General features: G+C 41.1%; 1 protein-coding gene and 1 long non-coding RNA gene across 4 annotated transcripts in view; one reads left to right on the plus strand and one right to left on the minus strand.

Annotated features, from left to right (window-relative positions):
• LOC128704321 (uncharacterized) overlaps positions 1-25,861 on the plus strand; it is a 199,288-nt gene that overhangs the window by 113,909 nt on the left and 59,518 nt on the right. The gene's annotated exons all lie outside the window — the stretch shown is intronic.
• LOC128704320 (uncharacterized) overlaps positions 8,251-25,861 on the minus strand; it is a 96,405-nt gene continuing 78,794 nt past the window's right edge. For 2 of the 3 annotated variants that reach the window (XM_070103140.1, XM_070103141.1), the window contains 4 exons: positions 18,048-18,229; positions 16,716-16,880; positions 13,583-13,838; positions 8,251-12,390 (listed from right to left, as the gene is read on the minus strand). In XM_070103140.1, the coding sequence (XP_069959241.1) occupies positions 11,630-12,390; positions 13,583-13,838; positions 16,716-16,880; positions 18,048-18,229 (1,364 nt within the window). In that variant the 3' untranslated portion in view covers positions 8,251-11,629. Of the gene's footprint in view, positions 12,391-13,582; positions 13,839-16,715; positions 16,881-17,413; positions 17,482-18,047; positions 18,230-25,861 lie in introns of all 3 variants that reach the window. The other variant, XM_070103142.1, reaches the window with a different exon arrangement.

The following is a 25,861-nucleotide window of genomic DNA, read 5'->3' on the forward strand; positions in this document are numbered from 1 at the left end:
TTTATTACACTATCTGACGTGCATTAACCTCTTTACTCTCAAAACAAAACTGAATTGCAGAACACCAGTGACGAACAATAATGCACAGACATTAATACAAACATATCACATCATATCTCTGGACACCGTGCATGATCACAGCATCAACACTATGCAGTGCAAGGCACCAGAAACAAGTTGGAGCAAATACATGCAATTATTATAGCAAATCTCCAAATTACAATGTCATTACCGTAAATCAATATTACCACACACAATATGTATAATAAGTATAAAGTCCAGTCACACAAAAACTGGCCAGCTCCACAGGTGCTAGCACCCGTGGTCCACATATTATTCACTCATGCATCACTCATCCAACACTCTCGCAAAACTTTTGTTATCCATTACCAGGGAGGCAACCCTGTTTTCACCCCTGACTTCCCTACCCCACCAACACTTTCCAATCATACCCTCCCCTCCCTCGTCTATTACAAGTCTAATAAAACCTGTAACGTAAGTTGCCTATATCCCTCTGAAAAATCCTTCACCCACCTCCTCCCATAAATTTCCTTATTTCTACATACCGTTTTATAGAACGTTAACGCTAACACCCTCCTCTTCACCTCAGTAACCTGTTTGCCCCGCAATCCCCACACTATATAGATATAATCTGCCATAATGTACCCCACAGCTCTGATTACACTTTCCTCCCAACCCCCCACGTCGAGACTTAATGCTCTCAATACAGAAATTCCTTTACCTCCTATCCTATTTATCACCCTATTTAACCACCCCTTGACACTCCTCAGTCCATCACAAAAATAGACTACATGAAAAGCCGACTCCTCCCCACCACATATCCCACACTCCCCCCCGTCAACGACTCGTCTATCCCGTAGAACCACACCCGACGGTAAAATGCCATGCAGAAAACGATACATTACATCCCGAACACGAGGTTGCAACCTCATCCTACTCAACCTATTCCATATACTTCCCCATGCATACATGGGGAAAATTCCCTCTACAGGCGCTACAACCCTCCCGGCTAACAATCTACACAACCTACCTATTTTAACCTTTGCTGGCTCTCGATCCCACGCCAGAGCCCTCAACACATTTTCACACTCATGCAACTCAACTCCTGTATACATCCGTTGCAATCTGTTATGGATCCTGGCCAAACCCCCCCCACCCACACTTTCCCTCATCACCTCCCTTTTAATGAAGACACATTTGACCCTCCGCTTTAAGTCCAGCAATCCCAGCCCCCCCTTACTTACAGGTAACATTACCACATCTCTCTTAATCCAATCACAGCTCGAACCCCACAAGAATTTAAAAACCTTCCTAAGTATGTTCGTTATTGCTGGCCCAGTTAATGGGAACACGGCTGCCACGTGCCATACTTTGCTATACAGTAAGATATTAACAACAATGGCACGCTGCACAAGGGTCAAATGATAAGGTCGCAATGCACCCAAGCGTCCCTGAATCCTTTCTACCATCCTAAGCGAGTTTTCCATGCGTGCCACAGGTAGATCGTCTGCATAAATAAGACCGCAGATTTTTAACGAATGCACCTGCCTCCTCACAACTGCACTACCCCAATCAACCCTACCCGCCCAAGCTCCTAACCCCATGACCATCGATTTATCTGAATTTACCCTCATACCAGTTGCCCCTGCGAACATTTGTACTACCCCGTCTAATGTGTCCATTGACATCCCCTCCCTGATCAGAACAGTTGTATCATCCACATACCCAATTAAAACTGGCCAAACCCTCGCAACCTCACACCCTGGTCCCTCTACGTGACACATACGCTGCTCCATCAATCTATAAAAGGGGTCCTGTACGCACGCAAACAATAATTGTGACATAGGACACCCCTGCCTAAGTCCCCTACCCATTACAATCTTCCCACCCAATCGACCATTAATCTGTACTCTCGCCATTGCACCTCCATACAACGCCTCAACCCAGCCCACTATTTCTTCCCCAAACCCCTGACCCCTGAGGATGGCTTTCAATGCTTTCCGATCCACTCTATCGTATGCCCCTTGCCAATCGAGCGCCACCAAACCTCCCTCCCTCCCCCCCCCTTTTGCCTCCACGAAATCCCTAAGTAACCCATGCCCCTCCACCATAGACCTCCCTGGCAAACCAAACTGAGTTTTTGATACTACCCGCCCTACCACACACTTGACCCGATTTCCCAAAATCTTCGCAAACAATTTATAATCTGCGCATAACAACGAGATCGCCCGATAATCCCGAAGCGTATGCTGCCCCTTACCCTTCGGTACCAATACAACGACAGCCGTTGCCTGCTTCTCACCCAGCTCACCTCTCTCCTTCATGCAATTTAATAACCTAACCAGAAAATGCCTCAATAATTCCCAATGCTGCTGATAAAACTCTGCCGGGAGTCCATCAATTCCCGGTGCTTTGCCCTTTCGCATTCCACTTAAAGCCCTCCATATTTCCCCCTCAGTTATTTCCCCACCCAGTGCTTCCCTATCACTGTTACGCAACTGACATACCACACTCCCACACACCTGTTCTAAAACCCCATCCTCTACCCCTTCTCGTTGCCAGTACTTCTCATACCACTTGTCAGCAAACGCCCCCATTCCTTCCGTAGCTTGTATGACCTGCCCCTCCCTGTACCCTCCTATCGATTCATGAACCTCCAACCATGGAATAGTCATTGCCTGCTGTCTTTGTTTCTGCCTACGCAATACGCACGATGAAGGTCTATCGCCCCATAACACCTCTTCCACCCCCGCCTGTACCCTCACCGCTTGGAACCTCTCATCCTGTACCTCACGCAGCCTCCCTTTAATTGCCATAATTTCATCCATTGGATAAGTGCCCGCCACCGCCCCCCTCGCATAACAACCCCGTAATCTATCCTCCAAATAGTTAGCAAGCCCATATTTTAAAGAATTGATACGTTTCCCTTCCTTTACGTAATATTGCTTAATCCGTTCTTTAGCCACACCATCCCACCACATCACCACATCCTCTACCCCTTTTATCTCTGCACGTAACCCCTCCCACAGCGTCGCAAATCCCTCTATCCCCTCCTCATCACCTAACACACTTGTATTTAATTTCCAATATCCCCTAGATATACCTGCTAGTGACTCCCACGCCACCTCTGCTACTACCGCCCGATGATCCGAATAAGCTACTTCTATTGTACGGAAAAATGTCAACCCAACCCCTTGAGATATATACAGCCTATCCAACCTAGCAGCGTAACCCCGTCTTACAAAAGTGTGCTCTACCTCCCACGCCCCTCCTCCAACCGCATCCCGCAACTGAATATCCCTCAAAAGATCTCGCAAGGCCGCCGACACGTGCCCCGCCCCTTTTGGTTCCACGTCAGCCCTCCTAATAACGCAGTTCCAGTCGCCACCAACGATGGCCACTGCAGGTAAACCACGTAAGAAGAAAACTAGTTCTTCACATACAAAATCCCTTTTTACCCTCACATCATTTTCCGCTGGTGCATACACACATACAAAGGATACCCGCTGTCCCATCCACCACCCATCCACGCGCAATACTCTTCCCCCTCCCCCCCCCTCACTTCTTAGCAACACAAACGGGCTTGCCTCCCTGATCAATATACCCACACCACCTTTCAGACGTGCAGATGGCAGAGTCATGACCTGAAACCCCTCCACCTCGAGCACTCTTCCCTCCTTGAAATTGTGTTCTTGCAGGAACACTACATCCACCCTATATTTATACAGAAACATTCGAAACCATTCCTTCTTCACACTATTACACAGTCCATTTACGTTCACAGTCATACACCTAAGGCCTCTTTATAGTTTCCAACCCTTCCTCCTCTCTTCATTCATCCCAGGGCCTCCTGCCCCAGAGCCAGCACAAGGCTTCACACCATCAACCCCTCCCCCTTTTTTGCGATGCCTCTTATCGTGACTGCTTCGACATTGCTCTTCCTTCCTCCCAGACCTCTGCGCCGGCGTCAGGACATCATCTGAGTCTGACGCCGCCGCTCTCTTCCTCGTGATGCCCTCCACATCCATGTTATCTTCAGAGGTTCCCTCACGATGAACCTCTACCTCCACCACGCCCCGTACCACAGCACACGGCGACAACTCTCTCTTACTAGTAGGCCCGTCAACCCTGCTATGTTTTTTATCCTTACATTCCTCTACAGGCACCGCCGTGTCTCTCACCAGCTCAGGAACAACGTCCACTGCAGGCGGTGTCAATGTCCTTAACACTTCCTGAAGCTCTTCCTCTAGAGCCTGCACCTCCTCCTGCACTTGCACTTCTGTACTTTTCCTGTGAGTAGTAACAGATCCTTTTACATCACAGCTTACCTCACACATGCCATTCTCCTCTTTGGAATCCTCCACCTCTTCACTCCACAAGCGCCCAGGCCCTTGCTTGCGCACTGGGCTCTCAACAGCTATCACGCTGGTAACTGGTGCTTCACCAGTTTGCGCTGGCGCCCTCCTCAGCTTCACGCACTCTGCCGCCATATGGTCGTACGCCCCACATATTCTGCACGTACGTCTCTGTCCGGCATACGATACCATAACTTGCGTCCTGAAGTCCTCCAACACGACGTAAGACGGTATGGGATGTCTCAGAGTCATCTTCAGGGAAAAGGTACCCTCCGGACGTCCCATGTAAGCACCTGCCGTCCACTTGCCCTTTTGTGCCAGATGTACGGTTCCATATGTCTCAAAAACACTCCTTATGTCAGCCTCATCTGCCTCAAATGGGACATTACGTATCTTAACCCACGTAAAGTGGCGAGATACGTCGATCAAACGCACCTTCACAGCTGGAGTAGCGTCAAGACTCACGTCTTGGAACCTCGTCACCAAAGACTCATACACGGACGTGGAATTCAGTTTGACGAAGATTCTATAAGCCCCATTCAGGGCTACACCATACACCTCATCGTCCTGGATTCCATAGGTCTCCCTAATGATTGTTGGGAGTAAGACTTGCACTGAAGAGGGTGAAATCGCCCCACGAAGCAGCTCAATACCTATGGTATTTACGCGCCTCCTCACACTCAGCGCCATGTTGATACAAGGTAGCTCGCCTGAACAGCAGAGGGGTGCAGCGCACAACCTCACTCGACCATGGTCAGGCAGCGAATGACAATATATTATTAACTATAAATACTGTGACAAGAAAACTGAAACGTTTAATGTAATTTTTATTGTATATAATTCATACATTCATTTTAATAATAATAATAATAATAATAATAAAATAATAATGGTTGGATATATTCTGATTGAGTATATATTTCTTAGTGTGTACACTTGAGTGAAAGTATAGGTACACGTGGAGGGGTGTAGGCTTGTATTTTAGGATTAAAGTGACGTAAATTGGTGGTGAATAGGTTACATGCAGCCTCAATGACCTTTTAAGTAGTCGATAGGCTTCAAAATCAGGTAACCAACCAACCAATAATAATAATAATGACAATAATAATAATAATAACGATAATAATAAATCTATATATACCAATCAATAACTAGTATTGTAAACTAGTATTATTAACCAATCACAAAGCAGTCAATTAGGGGATGACTCTCATTTGTTGCTTAATCCTAACTACACAGCAAGTAACATTAGGGGGAAACGAAATATAAACCTAGGTATAAGTAATGAGCTAGTGTGAAGAACAGCCTTGATATGTCTACTGGACTGGTTAAGGGCGTAATGCGCTGGTCCGAACATAGTACATGTAACACAGTACATGTACTATGTTACATGTTCTATGTACATGTAATTCCATGTGCCTTTATGAAATTAGATTTATTTTACTTGTATTACATCAGTAACGAAGATATTAATATAATTTTATAGTGACAATGAGAGGAACTTCGCCATCTGGAGACGACCCGTGTCGAGCGTAATCCTTTGCTAAATCTCCAACCGAAAATAAGGTACAATTTAGATATTTTCATTGTGTAACACTAGAAAAATGTGTTAATCAATATGTTGGGACATAGAAGGGCACTAGATAGATCACAGATTTTATAAATTGATAGATGGGCACTGGATAGATCACAGATTTTATAAATTGATAGATGGGCTCTGGATAGATCACAGATTTTATAAATTGATAGATGGACACTGGATAGATCGCAGGCTTTATGAGCATGTGTTGATAAATTTGATATAGAGCAAGTTTTTAAAATGTAAGAAAGACGAGATACTGTGGAGCTAAAGTACGTTTTGGACAAGTTATATTGAAAGTTTACTTGAAATATTTGGAGCACAAGGCCTTTAGCGAGCCTAGTGATCATCAGGTCTCCACACCACACTCGTAGCACCAATGTTCAGCAGAGAACCAAAAATATTTAGTACAAGGCGAAATCTTGGGTGGGTCACCTGAAGATTTGCTTCTCCCTCACATAAAACAATGAAATATAGTCATACAAATTATTATATAGTTTAGGTAAATTAGGCGACTTTCCATCACATAAACGCTGAATTGCTAGGTTAAATTTGTTGTAAATTTAAAAAGAACTGGTATACTGATAAATTAGACACATGTGCAACTCTTGGGTATCTTTATTGTGGAAACGTTTCGCCACACAGTGGCTTCATCAGTCCGTACGTAGGAGAAACTTGGAGAAAAGGAGGAGAATGAGGTAATCAGTCCCTCAACCTTGAGTCGATGTGTTCAGTCCATCAATCTTGAATAGAATGCGATGGACTGAACACATCGACTCAAGGTTGAGGGACTGATTACCTCATTCTCCTCCTGTTCTTCAAGTTTCTCCTACGTACGGACTGATGAAGCCACTGTGTGGCGAAACGTTTCCACAATAAAGATACCCAAGAGTTGCACATGTGTCTAATTTATCAACATGTCGGTTCTCTGAACCATTCATCTACAAGAACTGGTATACACAAAAACTGTAATTTTTATTAATAGTTTTCCGTGTTTGATGGGGGTAGGGGTAAGGGTTTAAATTATTAGGTGATTTTATTGAACATAATAAATCTACACAACAGATAATGCTGTCAGTTGGAAACATAAAAATCTGTTATGATTTTGGTACAAAATAAATCAAAGATGAAGGGCAGCATTACACTAAGCCTGGTCTCAGACCGGGCAGCGGGGGCGTTGACCCCGAAACCGTCTCCAGGTATACATAATTAAGCAAAGCCATTGGTCTGAATACTTTAACCTCATTTGTTTTCTCTAATTTACTGTAAATCCTCAGTAAACAGTATATTAATCGTCAGACCTTTCAACAACGCGTTACTTGTCCTGTTTCCTGATGAACCTAACCTAACAACGCGTTTAGTTTCTTGACGAATCTTAGCTAACCTAACAACGTGTTTAAGAATCTTAATTTTTAAAGTGGTAGACTGGTAAGGCAGTGGAAGGCCTTGGTCATATACCAAAAACTCCAGTGGCAGGTAATCACATGACTAAGACATGCATCAGGAAACACTTGTCCTGTTTCATGACCAATCGTATCTAACCTAACAAAAAGTCGAAAGATTCAAACCCGAGATGCAGCGCTGTATAGTCCTTGTGGCTTAGCGCTTCTTTTTTGATTATAATAATAATCAAACCCGAGATGAATATTACAACAATACTGGTAAATATTTTTGCCTGGGCTTGGAAACCTTGCTTGTATATTAAATAAATAAGCAAATGGCTGAGTTCAGCCGAGCAGCTGTACTCCATGTTATCCCAGTTATGTAAATTGAAAGAAATACATATGGGCTTCTCCAATTTATGGTCTATGAATTTCTGTTCTTGCAACTCGTTCGTGTCCTTGTCTAGGAACTCATGGGACCCAAGAGAAGAGTCCTACAATGTTATTAATATCTGTATTTAAATATTAGACATTTTTGTAACATTTATGTGGTATGGAATAATTATATTTTAAGGGTTTAGACTACATAGCACATTACACGAGTCGACCAGCCATAATCTACGGAATGTATCATTATCGTTATCATCCCCACGTTATATATAGCCAGTGTAACTAACAATTCGTAAAGCCACTTGCAAGCGAACCATACATATTGATGCTTCCCTTGCTGGTTGCTGATGCAGACAGCTTAATGGAACCATCATCAGGGCCTTACCATTAATGGTGGAGACTTGTCATTTTTATACGAATGCTAGTATATTTTAAAGTTTATCTTTTGAAGCATCATTGGTATTGCCTGTGTGTGTGTGTGTGTGTGTGTGTGTGTATGTGTATGTGTGTGTGTGTGTGTGTGTGTGTGTGTGTGTGTGTGTGTGTGTGTGTGTGTGTGTGTGTGTGTGTGTGTGTGTGTGTGTGTGTGTGTGTGTGTGTGTGTGTGTGTGTGTGTGTGTGTGTGTGTGTGTGTGTGTGTGTGTGTGTGTGTTTTACCTAATAGTTACTCGTCTCGGATATTTCTTGTATTTCTTTGAATTATCTCAGTCTCAGGTCGTTATCTCTAATCAGTAATTTTATTTTCATATTTTTTTCTGATATTTAAAAACGTATAATAAAGTAATTGTTGCAAATGGAATCTTCTTACTAAAAGATTTTTTGAGGAAATATATGCCATATTTATTACAACAAATAAGATTAATACAATATTACACAGGAAAATTACATTAATATCTACGTTACATTGTTAACTCTTAGATTAATTCAGTCTACTGTTAATATTGACAATTAAAATGTATTTCTTTAATACGATCATCGATTTTATATAATACAGATTCAGATCTCTTGATTATTAACAGCATTCGGGAAAGCATAGGTTAGGTTAGGTGAGGTTTGTCAGGAAACAGTACACATGTTTCCTGACGCTGGTCTTAGTCATACGATGACCCACAGCTGGAGCTTTTGGTCACCTGACTGAGGCCTTCCACTGGTTTACTAGTCCTCCCCTTTAAAAATTAAAGTTATAATTATAACCATTTATTTTATTATATGGGAGAACAAAATAATCTCGAGTACATGGTCAACGTAGTCTTCTTAACATATACAATATACCATACCATGTAGGTATGGTATATTGTAAAACTAAGATTTGCTCCTTACCCCGCCCCTTTAGGAAAAGTTATCCAATGTTACGTAAATTTGTTATATACTATTTTCTAATTTTCAACTCTTAACCTCTCAACATAGTTTAACATTACTCAAATTTTCGTTATTTAAATTTTATCTAACTTAAGAATTTGCATGGCTAGTGACCCAGTATAGTTGATTACTTGGATCTAGAGCATTTCCACTACACAAAGGGTTGTTAATGTTGCTTGTAACCTGTTCATGCCTGCCAAGAATATTTTAATCCGTCAAAAAATAGATTCAACTCTCAGCATACAGTGATAGACAAACACCTGTCTGTGTAGTATTTGTGATGACATATTTATCCTAGACAACGAAAATATACAAATCTGTATGGCCCTTTCGGGGTCAACGCTTAATTTGATTATATTATTATTAGACGGCAAAGAGTACCAGAGGTATACACTAAAAAAAAAAAAGCCAAATATGTGGTACTGCTTAAAAAAATAAGGGAACTATTTACATTATAGTACATGGGCAGAGCCATCCTTGGTTAAATAATATTTTAGGCAAGATGATGGAAATACGACCGAATCTGATTGTGTCCCAAGGAGCTCTATGACCCTTACTGGTTTACTGCTCCCCATTAATAATAATAATGCATCAAAGCTAATGTAATAATATGGTGCTCTAAAATGGGCTCCCATGAAAACTCTTCCCGCTAAGGTAAAACTTAAAAGTTATATCAGTTTCTGGTATATCAGGTTTTTATTCTGCAACCTGTGCTTCTTAAAATTTAAGTAAAATATTCGATTTACCTAAACTATTTAAGAATCTGCATAATCATATTTAGGTTTACCTAAAAGAGGCTGGGAAATATTTAGGTTACCCCATAACGGTATTAAAATAAAATTAATTGAATATCAAGGTACGTAACTTACTTTTGAAGTGCCATTAATGACGAGTGAAATGTATACTGTAAAAAAACAAAGATATGGAATAGCTCTAAAAGGGAAAAAAAAAATAGCATGTGTACATAATTATATGTTTGATAGAGCCATCCTCAACAGTCTCACTATAATAGCATAGTTAGGATGATGGTAATATGACAATAGTATTTGATTTCTTTACCATAACTAAAACATTATGTAGCTTAATTTAAGACCTGGAGCCTACTATCCCTACAAAAAAACTAAAACAGTTAAGCAAATTATTAGACAGGTCATGTAAATTGTTATATTACATAAAATTTTGTGAGGCTATGTAAGGATGTTACATTTAGTTGAAAATACAAATACATATACAACTTTTTAATACTCTGTTTTGCGTTTTGGGGATTGGGGTGGGGGGGTATTATTATTATTATAATAAAAAAAGAAGCGCTAAGCCACAAGGGCTATACAGCGGGGTGGGGGGGTAATAAGGGTCAAACTTCAAGTTATCCTAGTATGAGGTGACCTAAGTGTTTTGTTGCAGATTCACTTTGAATAAAAATATAAACACACTATCATATATTTAAAAAAGTTAAGATATAAACACCCGTTATGTAATTAATCAAGGTAAGGAAAATGGCGAACGAGACAATAAAAAAGGGGAACATGGTTTTGTCTTAAAAGGGTATGAAAAGTAAATAGAGAGGACAAACTAAATTAACTCAAAAGAAAAAAGTATTACTTTCTACAAAGTACTGTACAATATATGTAGCACCATGTATTCCATGAGAACAGCAGATGACAAAGACCAAACCGATCAGGACAATAAAGGGGAAAAATACTATAATTAGACTAGTTAATGAGCTTGTACACCTTGTTGTACCATTTCAGTAAACGGACATTTCAGCCTTTATTAATTGCTATCTTTGGCACACAAATACCTATATACTATCTTTGGTGTGCCTAGAGCCATATTTGACTAATAAATGCTAAAATGCTAGGTAAGTTACAAACTAGGTAGGAAGGCAGGTATCGAAAAAATGCATCATCCTAATCCACGGACTGGCCCTGATACATATATATTTTTACACACACACACACACACACACACCATTTGCTAATAATAATAATAATAATAATAATAATAATAATAATAATAATAATAATAATAATAACGAAAATCAAGACACCCTGTACCTAAAGACTGATAATATATATTTACATATAAACTTATTTAATACATGACACACTTGATTTGCTGTGATTCAAATCGGGGGCTGACTTTCTTAACGTTTAAGATAGCCTCTTGCTGAGTCCCTTTCGTGGTTTTATTTATACTTATATACAGAGAGCATCTCGCTAGCATACTGTTTGACTAATAATAATAATTGAAATCAAGACACTACACCTCTACTAATTGATGGTGTATTTACATAAACATTAGGCTTTCTTGACCCGCTGTGCAGAAAGGACTGAGAGGTCAAGCCACTTGCAGAGTCCTTTTTCATGTATTTTATATCCTCCTTCATGAAGGATTTCTCGATGACTTATGTGGGTTCAAGGAGCGTGATAGGGATCCCTTATTTGATCTCCCTTAAGTGGTCGAAGGAGAAGGGATAGCGTCCCTGGAAGGATTTTGCCTTCGATGACTGGTCTTACAAGGAGTTCTTCAAGCGTTCCTTTTCATTTGAGCTTCCAAGAAAGGTGTTCGAGGGAGTGCTGATGTATAGGTGTGAGTGGAGGAGAGTGTCCCTGGAGGCTTGCGCCTAAGTTGGCGCTAGTGACGATGTGGGGCAGCATCATGCTGGTGGAGGTGTACTGTGGGCTGATGGAGGTGCTAGAAGACATGTGGGAGGCTACAGACGAGGAGGAGGAAGTTGCAGCCTGCAAGTGGGTGGGAGAAGCCGCCGCCAGAGTGGCGAGGGAACCACGAGAGAGACTCATCCCACTGGAGGAGGTCTGTGAACCTGAAAGAGTATGCTGGGAGGTTGAATGTATGTGCTGAGAGCCTGAATGAGCATGCTGGGAAACTGAATGTATGTGTTGAGAGCCTGAATGAGCATGCTGGGAAACTGAATGAATGTGCTGAGAATCTGTATGTGTATCCTGGGAACCTGAGTGAGTGTGCTGAGAGCCTGAATGTGCGAGATGAGCATTAGAGTGAGCGTGAGGAAGGGATGCCAAGTCCCCCAAAGTCCCTCCTGTCCCAGGCGACGAAGGTTCATCCTTAACGCCATATTGAAGGGTCGCAGTAGATGACGCTGAGGGGGACGACTTTAGGCCATGAATGGCATAAGGGGGCAGGATGGGGGGCAGATATGAGCCAAGGATCGATGCAGACGACACTGCCGGGGAGGTTGTCTGCTGTACATACGCCGACGATGAAGATGGTGATGACGACCCGTACATAGCCAAATACGACCCCACTGATGGCTCCGCCTTCACTGTAAACAATGTTGATGATGAATAAGATATGAGCAACACTGGAATCTTTATTGATAAAATGTTTTGTCAATGAAGATTTCCTAATGTTTATTTTGTTTTCTAGACATGAATGCAACTAACATTTTAACATTTGTTTCTTTTCTAACCTTCACTGTAACCAATGTTAAAATAATTTTTTTTTTAAACGTGACTGTAAACGAAGATACAGAGAGTGAATGTATTTCCTATCATACATAAGTTCTGTCAGTGATTCAATCACTTTTAAGTATCGCTTATCAATCGTATACTGTTACAAATTACGCGCACAAAATAGGTGCACCAATTCTCAGTAAGCAGTACAGATTGCGACAAATAAAGGACAATCCAATAGCAAATAACAAAAAAAAAATTTATTCTGAATAATAATGAAGAGTTATCAAGCTTCAACATCACTTTTCCAAGCTAAAGTAACTTTAAGGTAGAGTATCTTTCAACCTCACTTAAGCTAAAGTGAACTTAAGGTACAAGATCTTTTAGTCTGTCTTTCCATGCTATGGTGACCTCGACGTACATGATCCCACTGGAAAATTTGGTATGACCTTTAATTGGCATTTATTTGAAAGCTGTAAACAGATCTGTGCGGTATTCATGTAAGATAATTATCTTTTAATACTTTTATTATTATTATTATTATTATTAATTATTATTATTGTTGTTATTAGTAGTAGTAATAGTAGCAGCAGTAATATCATGAACGTGAAGGGAATGTACACGAATGCATTCGCTAAGGACGCCTTTACTGAAGATGTTTTCGGCTTTTTGATTTTAAGCACTTCAAATACACCTTGGACACCTTTTGTTCACCTTTTGGACACCTTTTGTTCACTTCAAATACACCTGTATCTGAAGTGAACAGGAGGTCCAAGGACCGAAAAGTCTTCCGTAAAGGCGTCCTTAGTGAACGCATTTGTGTTCATTTCTCTCTTTTTAATAATCTTAATTTTTAAAGTGGTTGACTGGAAGGCCAGTGGAAGGCCTCGGTCAGACGGCCAAAAGCTCCAGTGGGGGGTCATCATATGACTTAAGACTCGCGTCAGGAAGCAATTGTTCTGTTTCCTGACCAATCTTACCTAAAAATTAATTTCCCTCCAGCTGCCAACAATCATTCACTCTGGCTACATATTAACGTGTAGAAAAACATTCTCCACTTACCGATTGGAGATGGAATCTGGTATTTAGAGGTTGAATTAGCGGCCAGAGAGGAGATAGCGGAGGAGGATGTAGTAGATGTAGCGGAGGAAGTGGAGGAGGCCATGGAGATGATTGAGGACGACCCAGTGGTTGAGGAGGAGGAGGATGTGGTGGAGGCTACGGTGGTGGCGGTGGAGGACGAGGAGGTGGAGGACGAGGTGGAAATAGACGACGATGATTTACTGTCACTTGACTTCTTGGGCTTGCGCTTCCTGGTCTGCGGTAAAGAACGCGGGAGTTTAGTGTTGTTAGTTATACTCAACCTTGATGTAGAGAGAAATAAATGTAACTTTGCCAGATGGACAATTGCCACACCTTGCGTCATTATGTACTGGAATGTGATAACATTAATGAATTCAGAGACAACTCACTCAGAAATGTTCAAGAAATGTCAAAGCATCTTATCCACAGTAGTATATTACCCACCATTCTGGAAAAAATACCGACTTTGCCCACTATAAATAACACAGTACCACTTACATATATGTGTGTGTGACCTAATTCATGTCCGCATATGTAACTCATTACGAATATAACCAGATATAAACATGTAAATAGTTTATTACTAATGTAACTTATTTAGCTGTTTGCGACCCAGTTCCTGGACCCATTATGTACCTCTGTAATCTTTTGACTACCGCCCACAGGATGGGTATGGGGTACACAGTAAAAATATTTAACTAAAAGTAAACCTTGACTTATCCAAACTTTAGATTTTCACCCTTGCTGTGGGACAAGATTTTGCTTGAATTTTTAACTCTGAGGGTCAGCCACTCAGAATAACCCAGTTAAAGTCAGTGTGTCATCGAGGAGTGTCTGTCTTATTTCCACTGGGGTCCTTTTAACCTTGTCCCCCAGAATGTGACCCACAACAGTCGACTAACACCCAGGTACCTAGTTACTGCTAGGTGAGCACCCCTCTTAATTTAGGGAATTGGATCTGTGCTCCAGTTCCCCGAATTAAGCCTGAATGCCTTCCACATCCCCCCCTAGGCGCTGTATAGTCCTCCGGGTTTAGCGCTTCCCCCTTGATTATAATAATAAAAAATAATGCTAGGTGAGCAAGTGCAGCATGGGTAAAGAAACATGCCCAACGTTTCACCCGTGCCGGGGATTAAGCCCGGACCCACTCAGTAAGCTGAAGACACTACCAACTAAACTTCGTCTTGACCCGAATACAAAATCGAAGAGCTGTTGCTGCCTTTGTAGGGAACCATCCGAGAATCTTAACTTAAGGTAGCACTTTTATGTGGTAGTCATAAGAATATAAGAACAGTTGGCCTATATCACAAAGTCGGGTGTGGTCTTGACCATGTTTAGCATGGTTTTGACGACCAGGACTGGTGTGGTCTTGACGACCAGGACTGGTGTGATCTCGACTAGGTTTAGCAAGGCCTTGACGACCAGGACTGGTGTAGTCTTTACGACCAGGACTGGTGTGGTCTTTACGACCAAGTCTGCTGCGGTCTTAACCAGGTTTAACGTGAGTCTTAACGACCAGGAAAGGCAGGTCTCATGGAGACATTGTTCTTCGATCTGATACATCCTCGCTAGATTGCAATAATTCCTGCTAATTACGTCAGTATTCCACTGAGCAGCCAAACCTCTCTCAGATTTCCCTCTCGTGGGTTCATCTGCGTCCCTACTTCCGGGTGAGGGAGTGGAGGGAGTCTGGCCTGTGTGAGGAGACAAGAGGGACCACAGGGAGTGTGTAGATAAGCTCCCTCCACCAGATGACGCTTGCCTCTCCACTCACCCTCTCATCTGAGGTCATTCTGGCTAAGTTTTGGCCTCTAATGCGAAAAAAAAGTTTTTTTTTTTTTTTTGCTAGTCATACCAAGAAGTTATAATAAATAAAATTTGACACAAATATAAACACAGAAGAAAGCCACAGTACGCAAATAACCTCGCACATAGGAGAATAACACTTATGGCAACGTTTCGGTCTGACTATATTCATTAACTAGTTAATGGTCCATGTCAGACCGTAAAGTCGTCTTGAGTTTCATTTTCCTATGTGCGGATTATTTGTGTATTGTTCCAGTCACGGTATTGTAACTTTTTGTTCTCTGAACGTAGATCTACGTTTGGACAGTTTAAGGGTTAAAAAAGCCACTAACTATGCTTTTCGGGCATACTGATCATAAGGCCTAAATATTGTTTGCGTATCAGTACAGCTTATGTAGTTCACTACAACCACAAGTAGAATGAGATAGATTGCCAATGAGTTCATTGTGTTTTCCTTCTGGAAACAAGATTGAAGTCGATATCGCCAGCGGTGTGTCAGGTATTAGGGCTGTTTTATGGTGATATTTTTACTCACAGGATGAGTGGCGCTTCTTAATAAAATCTTAGATATTGTTCTAGGAACGGTATCTGTTTCACCTCCCCCACACCCGGCGAGGGTGAAAAAGATCCAAGAGTCCTTTGGGGAGTGCCTGCCCCACACCCGGCGAGGGTGAAAAAGATCCAAGAGTCCTTTGGGAAGTGCCTGCCCCACACCCGGCGAGGGTGAAAAAGATCCAAGAGTCCTTTGGGAAGTGCCTGCCCCACACCCGGCGAGGGTGAAAAAGATCCAAGAGTCCTTTGGGAAGGGCCTCCCCCACACCCGGCGAGGGTGAAAAAGATCCAAGAGTCCTTTGGGAAGAGTACACAAGAGTTAACTCATGGGGCCAGAAGTAGCTGCTAGGACCACCTCGGTACCAGATGCCTCAGCCTCACCTAGATGAAGTTAATAATGAAACAACATCAAGTAATGTTCTCATTAATTACAAAATCGTAATCACACGATTGCAAAGAAATCACAGGACGTGTGGAAGCTGGAACCCATGGAAGGTCTCAGTCAGATGACCAAAAGCCCCAGCAGCGGGTCATCATATGACTAAGACCCGCGTCAGGAAACATTTGTCCTGTTTCCTGACGAGCCTTACCTAACCTAAGCTATCCTCGCGAGTTATCTGTCATTTTAATATCTACATAAGATCTTCAGGTATTCTTCACTGGTGGTGAACAAGTTATGTGCAGCCGTAATGACCCCTCGTGTAATCGAAACGGTTTAAACCCCCATTAACCAAACATCCCAAACCAAACTTACCTGAATGCTCTCCTTTTTCATGGTAAGAGGACGATTGACATTATGGAGTTTGAAGTACAGGCCACAGGCGTTGCAGACGGGATCACCCTGGCTGTTCCGGCGCCACAGACTGGTCACTGTAGTATGGCAGTTAGTGCAAACTTGACCCAGCCTCCGGTTTCCCGACTGATGACGCCACAACGATAAAAAACAAAATAGTTATCCTCCTTTTGATAGTTTGAATGAAAATGGTTTAATGTATACCGTCTAATCACAAGGTCTTGGTACAGATGTAAGCATCACTGAATTACTGTGTACATGTATATGAGTTACCCTTCCCCATCCTCGAATCAAATCTTATTAAGTCCAATTTCCCAGATGCTGTATGACCCTTACGATTTTAGCGCTTCCCCTAGAATATAATGTTAACAATGTATAACTTGTAAAGTAAATCTTATCTCATTTACATTGTTTAAAACCTTACACAATATCTGTTTATCTATCTATCTATATATACACACACTGGAAATCCTATTTAAATTTTAAATAAACGTCATAGATAAACAATCATGCTGGATAGGTGGACTAAGATAATCAGGCTAGAACACAAGAAGGAACATGAGGAGGAAGAGAAAAATGGAGAATAAGAGGAAAGGAAACGGAGAGTGAGGTAAGAGAGTGTGGAACAGCCATGCATAAGCAAGCAGAGAGGAACGTACCAGGCGCCTGTTCTTCATGGAATCATATGTCCTCGTCTGCAGTCCATAGTAACTGTAGTAGTCGTCAACTGCAACAAGCAAACGGGAAGGAGTTAGTCGCAGTGTGGGTGAGAGGCAGAGAGAAAGGAGGGAAATGAAAGAAGGAAAGGAGAAAGCAAGGCAACTGAGAGACTCTGGGTCCGTGCATAATGCTGGATGATAGGCTTGGCCATGGAGATGAGAGGAATGGAGAGAGAGAGAAACATGCTAGATCCACCCATTTTCTTCCAGTTTCTCTTATCCATTTTCCTACCAAGGGATGAATGAGAGACGTGTCCAAATGAGTGGATACGGAGCAATATCTATTTACCCTTCTCTTCCTTTCTCTCATCCAATGTTCCTGTGGTGGCAAGACATTAGACAGCAGATATATTTTGAATGTCCGTACGTGGCCGGCCAGCTAAGGTGGCCTGCATGCAGACCCAGTCATCCCTCAACCCCCTATCTTCTGCCAAAGGGGTGTGAGGCAGTGTAGGCCAAGCAGCTGCAGGGTTTGGGGTTATTGCAGGTTGCAGGCTACAGACAAATGCTCGATGGCTATGCTGTAGTGATAAGGCCATGGGAAGACCATCTTTGCTCCCTTGGTAGGACTTACGAGGCGTCGGGTTGGAGTCTTGCCCAATGGGCGGTTGATACCGTTGGTGCGGGTGTAGAGAGCGCAGGCGTTGCAGAGGTAGTGGCCGGTGGTGGCGTCTCTACGCCATAGCGGCGTCTGGGAGACGCCGCAGTTGACACACTCTCTACATTCCCAGGCGTCTCGTATGCCGCTGCCATCCACTGAACCACCATAGTACAATATATTTCCAAACATCCCACCGTTATACTATAATATTCCTAGCCTGACGTACTTTTAAGCCTATAAAATATTTATGGTTCTGTTACCGTTCTAAAATTTTAATGCCCCAAGACCGGTTAATCTATTCTATTTCCCAGCAAACAAAACACAAATGCCTCCAAATTTAGAGAATCTTTGACTGGCATTTACAGGTGAAATGCAACCCTAATGATCCTCGTGCTTATAGTGGCAAAGTTATTAAGGATATAGTTAATCTCTGGCAGATGTAAATAATCTGTCCTGTGGTGTATGTGTTTCTGGATACAGTATGTATGTAGCGTTTTTAAGGTGTTAATGTACTACAATGTTTGTAAGTGTTTATTACTTAAGTTACAAACATATGATACGTTACTGGATTAACGTTTAATTACTGTTTTGGTTGTTAAGGTTGGTGACAGGAGACACACTTATCCGTTGTGTGTATGAGGGGGGGGGGTGTCGAAGTGTGTGCTGTATCGTGTTAGAATCTGTAGGTTAGGGTTCTTGAAGGTAGGGTGTGGATTGTGTTGTTTGGGAGGAATAACGCCATTATGAATGGACTGGAGTCGTGCCAATAGAGATCTTTGATCCATGTAACCATACGTGTCTACCTATATATGTATTTTGTGCATAATTTTAAGTGAACAATGTACCATTGTCACAATAGTGAGGTATTCCTAACTATTTTCAAATATGTGTATGTCTTTATATATATATATATATATATATATATATATATATATATATATATATATATATATATATATATATATATATATATATATATATATATACGTATATATATATATATATATATATATATATATATATATATATATATATATATATATATATATATATATATATATATATATTGCCTGGGCTGTTTCTTGTTTATATATTGTCTTACAGATGTTTTTTTCATGATAAGTTCAGTACACTTGTTTAAGTGAACGACTTTTTGATATTGTGTATAGACAAGTGAAAGTGGACAATTTTCACTTGTGGTGGGTAGCAGTGTAAACAATAATGTATTTGTACCATTGTATTATTTTATAAAAACCTTTGTACTTGTGTAGCAGTGTACTTAGCAACAGTGTGTAGGTTGTGTTAGGTTATGTACCTACCTATGTATAATATTTGTATATGAAGTTTTGAATAAAATATGAAAAAAATTATCCTCGTGCATTCGAAAGGCTTCAATTTTTAACCTAATAAATAAAAAATAACAGAAAATAATGTTAAACAAGAAGGGAGAACTTAAAAATATTTGTTAAACACATTCATATTGACGACTTAAGAACTAGCAATAGATAAAATAATAATAGATCAATGTTTTAATCCCTGTAGATCACGGGATATATACACAGAGGAGATTTTGTATATACACTGAGAAGTACACTTCTCAGTGTATATTTTAGTCCCTTCACGCTGTTAGGGTTTAACGTATTCTTGAAGGTTACATACAAGGAAGATTAGGACCTTAATGACCCTGGCAGTGAATAGGTCGTAAACCTTAAATAACTGAATGATCCAGAGGAATATATCTTTGGTGTAGATATAACAGTTAAGCTCCACTAGCCAATAGACTAAGGATAGACTAAGGGCCCTGAAACTGCACTCTCTAGAAAGACGTAGAATTAGGGGGGATATGATTGAGGTTTATAAGTGGAAGACAGGAATAAATAAAGGGGATGTAAATAGTGTGCTGAAAATATCTAGCCTAGACAGGACTCGCAGCAATGGTTTTAAGTTGGAAAAATTCAGATTCAGGAGGGATATAGGAAAGTACTGGTTTGGTAATAGAGTTGTGGATGAGTGGAACAAACTCCCAAGTACCGTTATAGAGGCCAGAACGTTGTGTAGCTTTAAAAATAGGTTGGATAAATACATGAGTAGATGTGGGTGGGTGTGAGTTAGACCTGATAGCTTGTGCTAACAGGTCGGTTGCCGTGTTCCTCCCTTAAGTCAGTGTGACCTGACCTGACTAGGTTGGGTGCATTGGCTTAAGCCGGTAGGGACTTGGACCTGCCTCGCATGGGCCAGTAGGCCTTCTGCAGTGTTCCTTCGTTCTTATGTTCTTATGTTCTTAATATAACGTAACCTATTACCACTATAGTGGATCACTTTTAATCCACTAATTATACTTTACTAAATAACTTCTTAAATGCTTAGGTATTTTAATAAAAAGTATCGAAAAACAACTTCAGGATTATCAAAACAACTCCAGGAATATCTTTTCAGATAATCCTGGAAAATGAATCTCGCTTTACTCTAAAAATAATTTCTTTTTCCATACGAGTCTTTGTAACAGTTAAATTGTTCACTTAGGAGAGACTGTCGTCAATATACCCTATAATATACATGGCAGCTTCACACAATATAGCATTATACTTCACGAATAACATACTACTTTGTATTATTATAATTATGGAGAAGCGCTAAACCCGTAGGATTATACAGCGCATGTGGGGGGGGGGGATGGAAGGTATTCAGACTCAATTCAGGGAACCGGAGCACAGATTCAATTCCCTAGATCAAGAGCCCCTCACCAGCATCCAGGAACCTCCCTTGAGGGGTACTACTTCTGTAGCCTATGACAAAACGACAAGGATTCGATTCCCGGACTTGGTATGATATATGAGCACGTCTCCTCGACACACCTGCCCCTTCGACAGTAAATAGGTACCTGGGTGTTATTCTAGGATTATGTGTGGCATCCTGGAGGGAGGAAGAGGGGGTAGTATACGTTGTCCTGGGTTTCAAAATGACCCGAAGTAGAACATTAAGTCTCAAGACGCTAATTGAACTGAGATAGGCTAACAGTTCTTTGCTGCTAATACCCTTGCATTTAAGTCTGTTTTTAATTTTCCGCATATAAGGTATCATGTCTGATGTTTCCTCTCTGAATTATGGGTCAACTGTAAAATATCGATATTAAAAACATTGACTATATATGTACATAAGTTTTACTATACATGCATATTAGGTTTCCACTGTGAGAAGCAGGATCAAAGCTGCCAGGAATACCATCTCAGGATATCCACTTTATGTAATATATTATTGTAATATTAAAATCTTAAATAACTACTCTTTTCTCCAGACCTCAGGTTGTTACTCTTCACATATAGAAAGCCTGAGACTAGAGCTTAAAGTGTAATAATAATAATAATAATAATAATAATAATAATAATAATAATAATACTTATAATGAAATATGAATTCGTTAACATTTTGTTAAGTTGTTTGCTTAAATCATTTAGATATTCTCTACTAGGTATTTTTAGGGGCTCTGATTTGTGCATTAAGTTTTGCTTATTGATTTTTTTTACAGAAATGTTAAAAAATCATTTCTATTTATTAAAAAAAAATGTCTGATCCGTATTACTGAGCACTCTAGTTTGTGTAGCTTTTGTACAGATATTTATAATTTGGTTATCCTACGGGTTTAGTTCTCCCCCATAATTATAATAATAATATAATTTGGTTCTGAAATTGTAGTAATATTAAAATTAATGCTGTAATACGATGTGTGGCTAGTTAATGGTCCAAGTCGGACCGAAACGTTGAGGTGTAAATTATCTTCTAATGGTTATAATTATAATCGTAATTTTTAAAGGGGTGGAGGGGTAAGCCAGTGGAAGGCCTCGGTCAGATGACGAAAACCTCCAGCTGCAGGTCATCATATGACTAAGACCCGCTTCAGGAAACACTTGTCCTGCTTCCTGACAAACCTAACCTAACCTAAACGTTGTCATTAGTTTCTTTCTATGGGTGAGTTATTTGTGTATTGTTCCACTCACGGTATTGTGCCTTGTTGTTCGTTAATGTAATAGATGATATTGTTGGCAGGTTTGATCACAACACTTGCCACCACTAACACCCTCTTGTTGGCAGGTTTGATCACAACACTTGTCACCACTAACACCCTCAACAACACTTGCCACCACTAACACCCTCAACAACACTTGCCACCACTAACACCCTCAACAACACTTGCCACCACTAACACCATCAACAACACTTGCCACCACTAACACCCTCAACAACACTTGCCACCACTAACACCCTCAACAACACTTGCCACCACTAACACCCTCAACAACACTTGCCACCACTAACACCATCAACAACACTTGCCACCACTAACACCCTCAACAACACCTGCCACCACTAACACCCTCTTGTTGGCAGGTTTGATCACAACACTTGCCACCACTAACACCATCAACAACACTTGCCACCACTAACACCATCAACAACACTTGCCACCACTAACACCCTCAACACCCTCGCTAACACATCAGTAGCATAATTACCCAACACCTGACTAAGCTAACCACGCACAAGTCTCCTCCAACAGCCCTTATCACCAGCAGTCAAGAACACACGGGTGCGCATGATAAGCCTTATCACCACTGCTGTAGGCCTGCATGTGGCTATGGTCCTGGAGATAACGTAGACATACATTATCCCCCTCTTCCTCCACACAACACCAAACCCCTCACAGTTCACCACCTGAGAGACGAAAGTATATATATATATATATATATATATATATATATATATATATATATATATATATATATATATATATATATATATATATATATATATGTGTGTGTATGTCGTGCCGAATATGTAAAACTGGTCAATTAGCAAGAACTCATTTAATATTAAGTCCTTTCTAAAATTTTCTCTTATACATTTAAAGATATATTTTTTTCATTAATGTTAATGTAAAAAAAATTAATTTTGCTCCAAAAGAATCTTAGAAAACTTACCTAACCTTATTATAACAAGAACAATTTATTTTAGCCTAACCCGACTAGATATATTTTCGATTTGTTTACAATATTTAAATACTAAACAAACGCAGTGAAATATATATTTTTTTGTTAGGTTCAGAATGATTTTGGCGAAATTATTGCATACACAAATTTGCGCTTGTCCTATATGGCAAGATGAGCGTTGCTATTTAAGCCAAGATGGCAAGTTCTGCCTATTCGGCACGACATGTATATTTTTTTATAAATAAGATGGGGTACGCCTCTGGTGTAAATTGTGGGACCCATAGCAACCCTGGATACCTGGAGGTTACCTGGAGGTTATTCCGGGGATCAACGCCCCCGCGGCCCGGTCCATGAGCAGGCCTCCCGATGGATCAGGGCCTGATCAACTAGGCTGTTACTGCTGGCCGCACGCAGTCCAACGTACGAGCCACAGCCCGGCTGATCCGGCACTGACTTTAGGTATCTGTCCAGCTCTCTCTTGAAGGCAGCCAGGGGTTTATTGGCAATTCCCCTAATGCTTGATGGGAGGCTGTTGAACAGTCTTGGGCCCCGGACACTTACGGTGTTTTCCTTTAGTGTACCAATGGCGCCCCTACTTTTTATTGGGGGCATTTTGCATCGCCTGCCCAGTCTTTTACTTTCGTAGGGAGTGATTTCTGTGTGCAGATTTGGGACCATTCCTTCCAAGATTTTCCAAGTGTAGATTATGATATATCTCTCCCTCCTGCGTTCCAACGAGTACAAGTCAAGTGCTTCCAAGCGTTCCCAGTAGTTAAGGTGCTTGACAGAACTTATACGTGCAGTAAAGGATCTCTGTACACTCTCCAGATCTGCGATTTCACCTGCTTTGAATGGACATGTTAATGTACAGCAGTATTCCAGCCTAGAGAGAACAAGTGATTTGAAAAGGATCATTATTGGCTAGGCATCTCTCGTTTTGAACGTTCTCATTATCCATCCTATCATTTTCTTTGCACGTGCGATCGTGGCACTGTTGTGATCCTTGAAAGTGATATCCTCAGACATTACTACTCCCAGGTCCCTTACATTATTTTTCCGCTCTATTGTATGGCCGGAGTCAGTAGTATACTCTGTTCTAGTTATTATCTCCTCCAGTTTTCCATAACGGAGTAGTTGGAATTTGTCCTCATTGAACATCATATTGTTTACCGTTGCCCACTGGAAAACTTTGTTTATATCTTCTTGGAGGTTAACCGCGTCCTCAGCAGATGACAGCCTCATGCAGATCCTAGTATCATCCGCAAAGGATGATACGGTGCTGTGGTGTATATCTCTGTCTATGTCTGATATGAGGATAAGGAATAAGATGGGGCGAGTACTGTGCCTTGTGGAACAGAGCTCTTCACTATGGCAGCCTCCGATTTAACTCTGTTGACCACTACTCTTTGTGTTCGAATTGTTAGGAAATTGAAGATCCATCTCCCCACTTTCCCAGTTATTCCTTTAGCACGTATTTTATGGGCTATTACGCCATGATCGCATTTGTCAAATGCTTTTGCAAAGTCTGTGTATATTACATCTGCATTCTGATTTTCTTCCAGTGCATCCAAGGCCATATCATAGTGATCCAGTAGCTGTGAGAGGCAGGAGCGACCTGCCCTGAACCCATGCTGCCCTGGATTGTGCAGATTTTGGGAATCCAGGTGATTTGCAATCCTGCTTCTTAGCACTCTTTCAAAGATTTTTATGATGTGGGACGTCAGAGCTATTGGTCTATAGTTCTTAGCTAATGCTTTGCTGCCACCTTTATGGAGTGGGGCTATATCCGTTGTTTTAAGTGACTGTGGAATTTCACCCATGTCCAAGCTCCTCCTCCATAGTGTACTTAGGGCACGCGAGAGGGGTTTCTTGCAGTTCTTAATGAAAACAGAGTTCCACGAGTCTGGGCCCGGGGCTGAGTGCATGGGCATGTTGTCAATGGCTTTTTCGAAATCTATCGGAGTTAGGGTAATGTCGGAAATCTGGCATACATTTATGGAGTTTTGAGGTTCATTCATGAACCTCAGTGTAGTAATCATATCAGCTATAAAAATAATGTTTGCAGTTGGTGGTATTTTATTCGTCAGGAAACAGGCTAACCTGACGCGGGTCTGTATCATATGATGACCCGCTAACTCGAGTTTTTGGTCATATGACCGAGGCCTTCCACTGGTTTACCGGTCCAGACCTTTAAAAATTATAGATCACATGTGATTTTGTTTTTGTCTAGTATTACTATGAGACTTATAACAGCATATTTGAATACCGCTTGCAAAGAGGATATTGGAATATGATAACAAGCTAATGATTCAGAGTTCGATTCTGGATGTGTGGTAGTAAAAAATACTTTGAGGATGGGTAAACATATATACTGCTTCACTACCAGCAGTTGATAGGCTTTAAGTAAACTAAACCATCTCTCAGTGTATATACACTTAAAGTTTATCTGAATTCTTCTTGAAGGGATTAACTACTGATCATGCATAATTAAACTGAAGCCTTAGTGATCCTCGTGCAGTCGATAGGCTTGGCTTTAAATCTAATAATCTAAGAGGTGACATACAAGCCAGCAAGGAACGACGGTAACTCATGAAGTGTTTGAGACCCTGGTTGTCTGAGTGTTGTGTTGTTCTGTGAATGACTGATTGCTCTACCCGGCTCTCTTTCGCCTCTTGTTGACGCTAATACTGAAACCCATTCCAGCAAATAGGTTTAACCCTTCCTTCTCTCCATTACCCTCTCTTCGCCCCTTTCCTTTCTCCCTCTCTCTCCTTTTTATAGTTTAAATCCTACTTAATACAC

The sequence above is a fragment of the Cherax quadricarinatus genome, chromosome 84 (genome assembly GCF_038502225.1).
Source record: "Cherax quadricarinatus isolate ZL_2023a chromosome 84, ASM3850222v1, whole genome shotgun sequence".
Classification (NCBI taxonomy): domain Eukaryota; kingdom Metazoa; phylum Arthropoda; class Malacostraca; order Decapoda; family Parastacidae; genus Cherax; species Cherax quadricarinatus.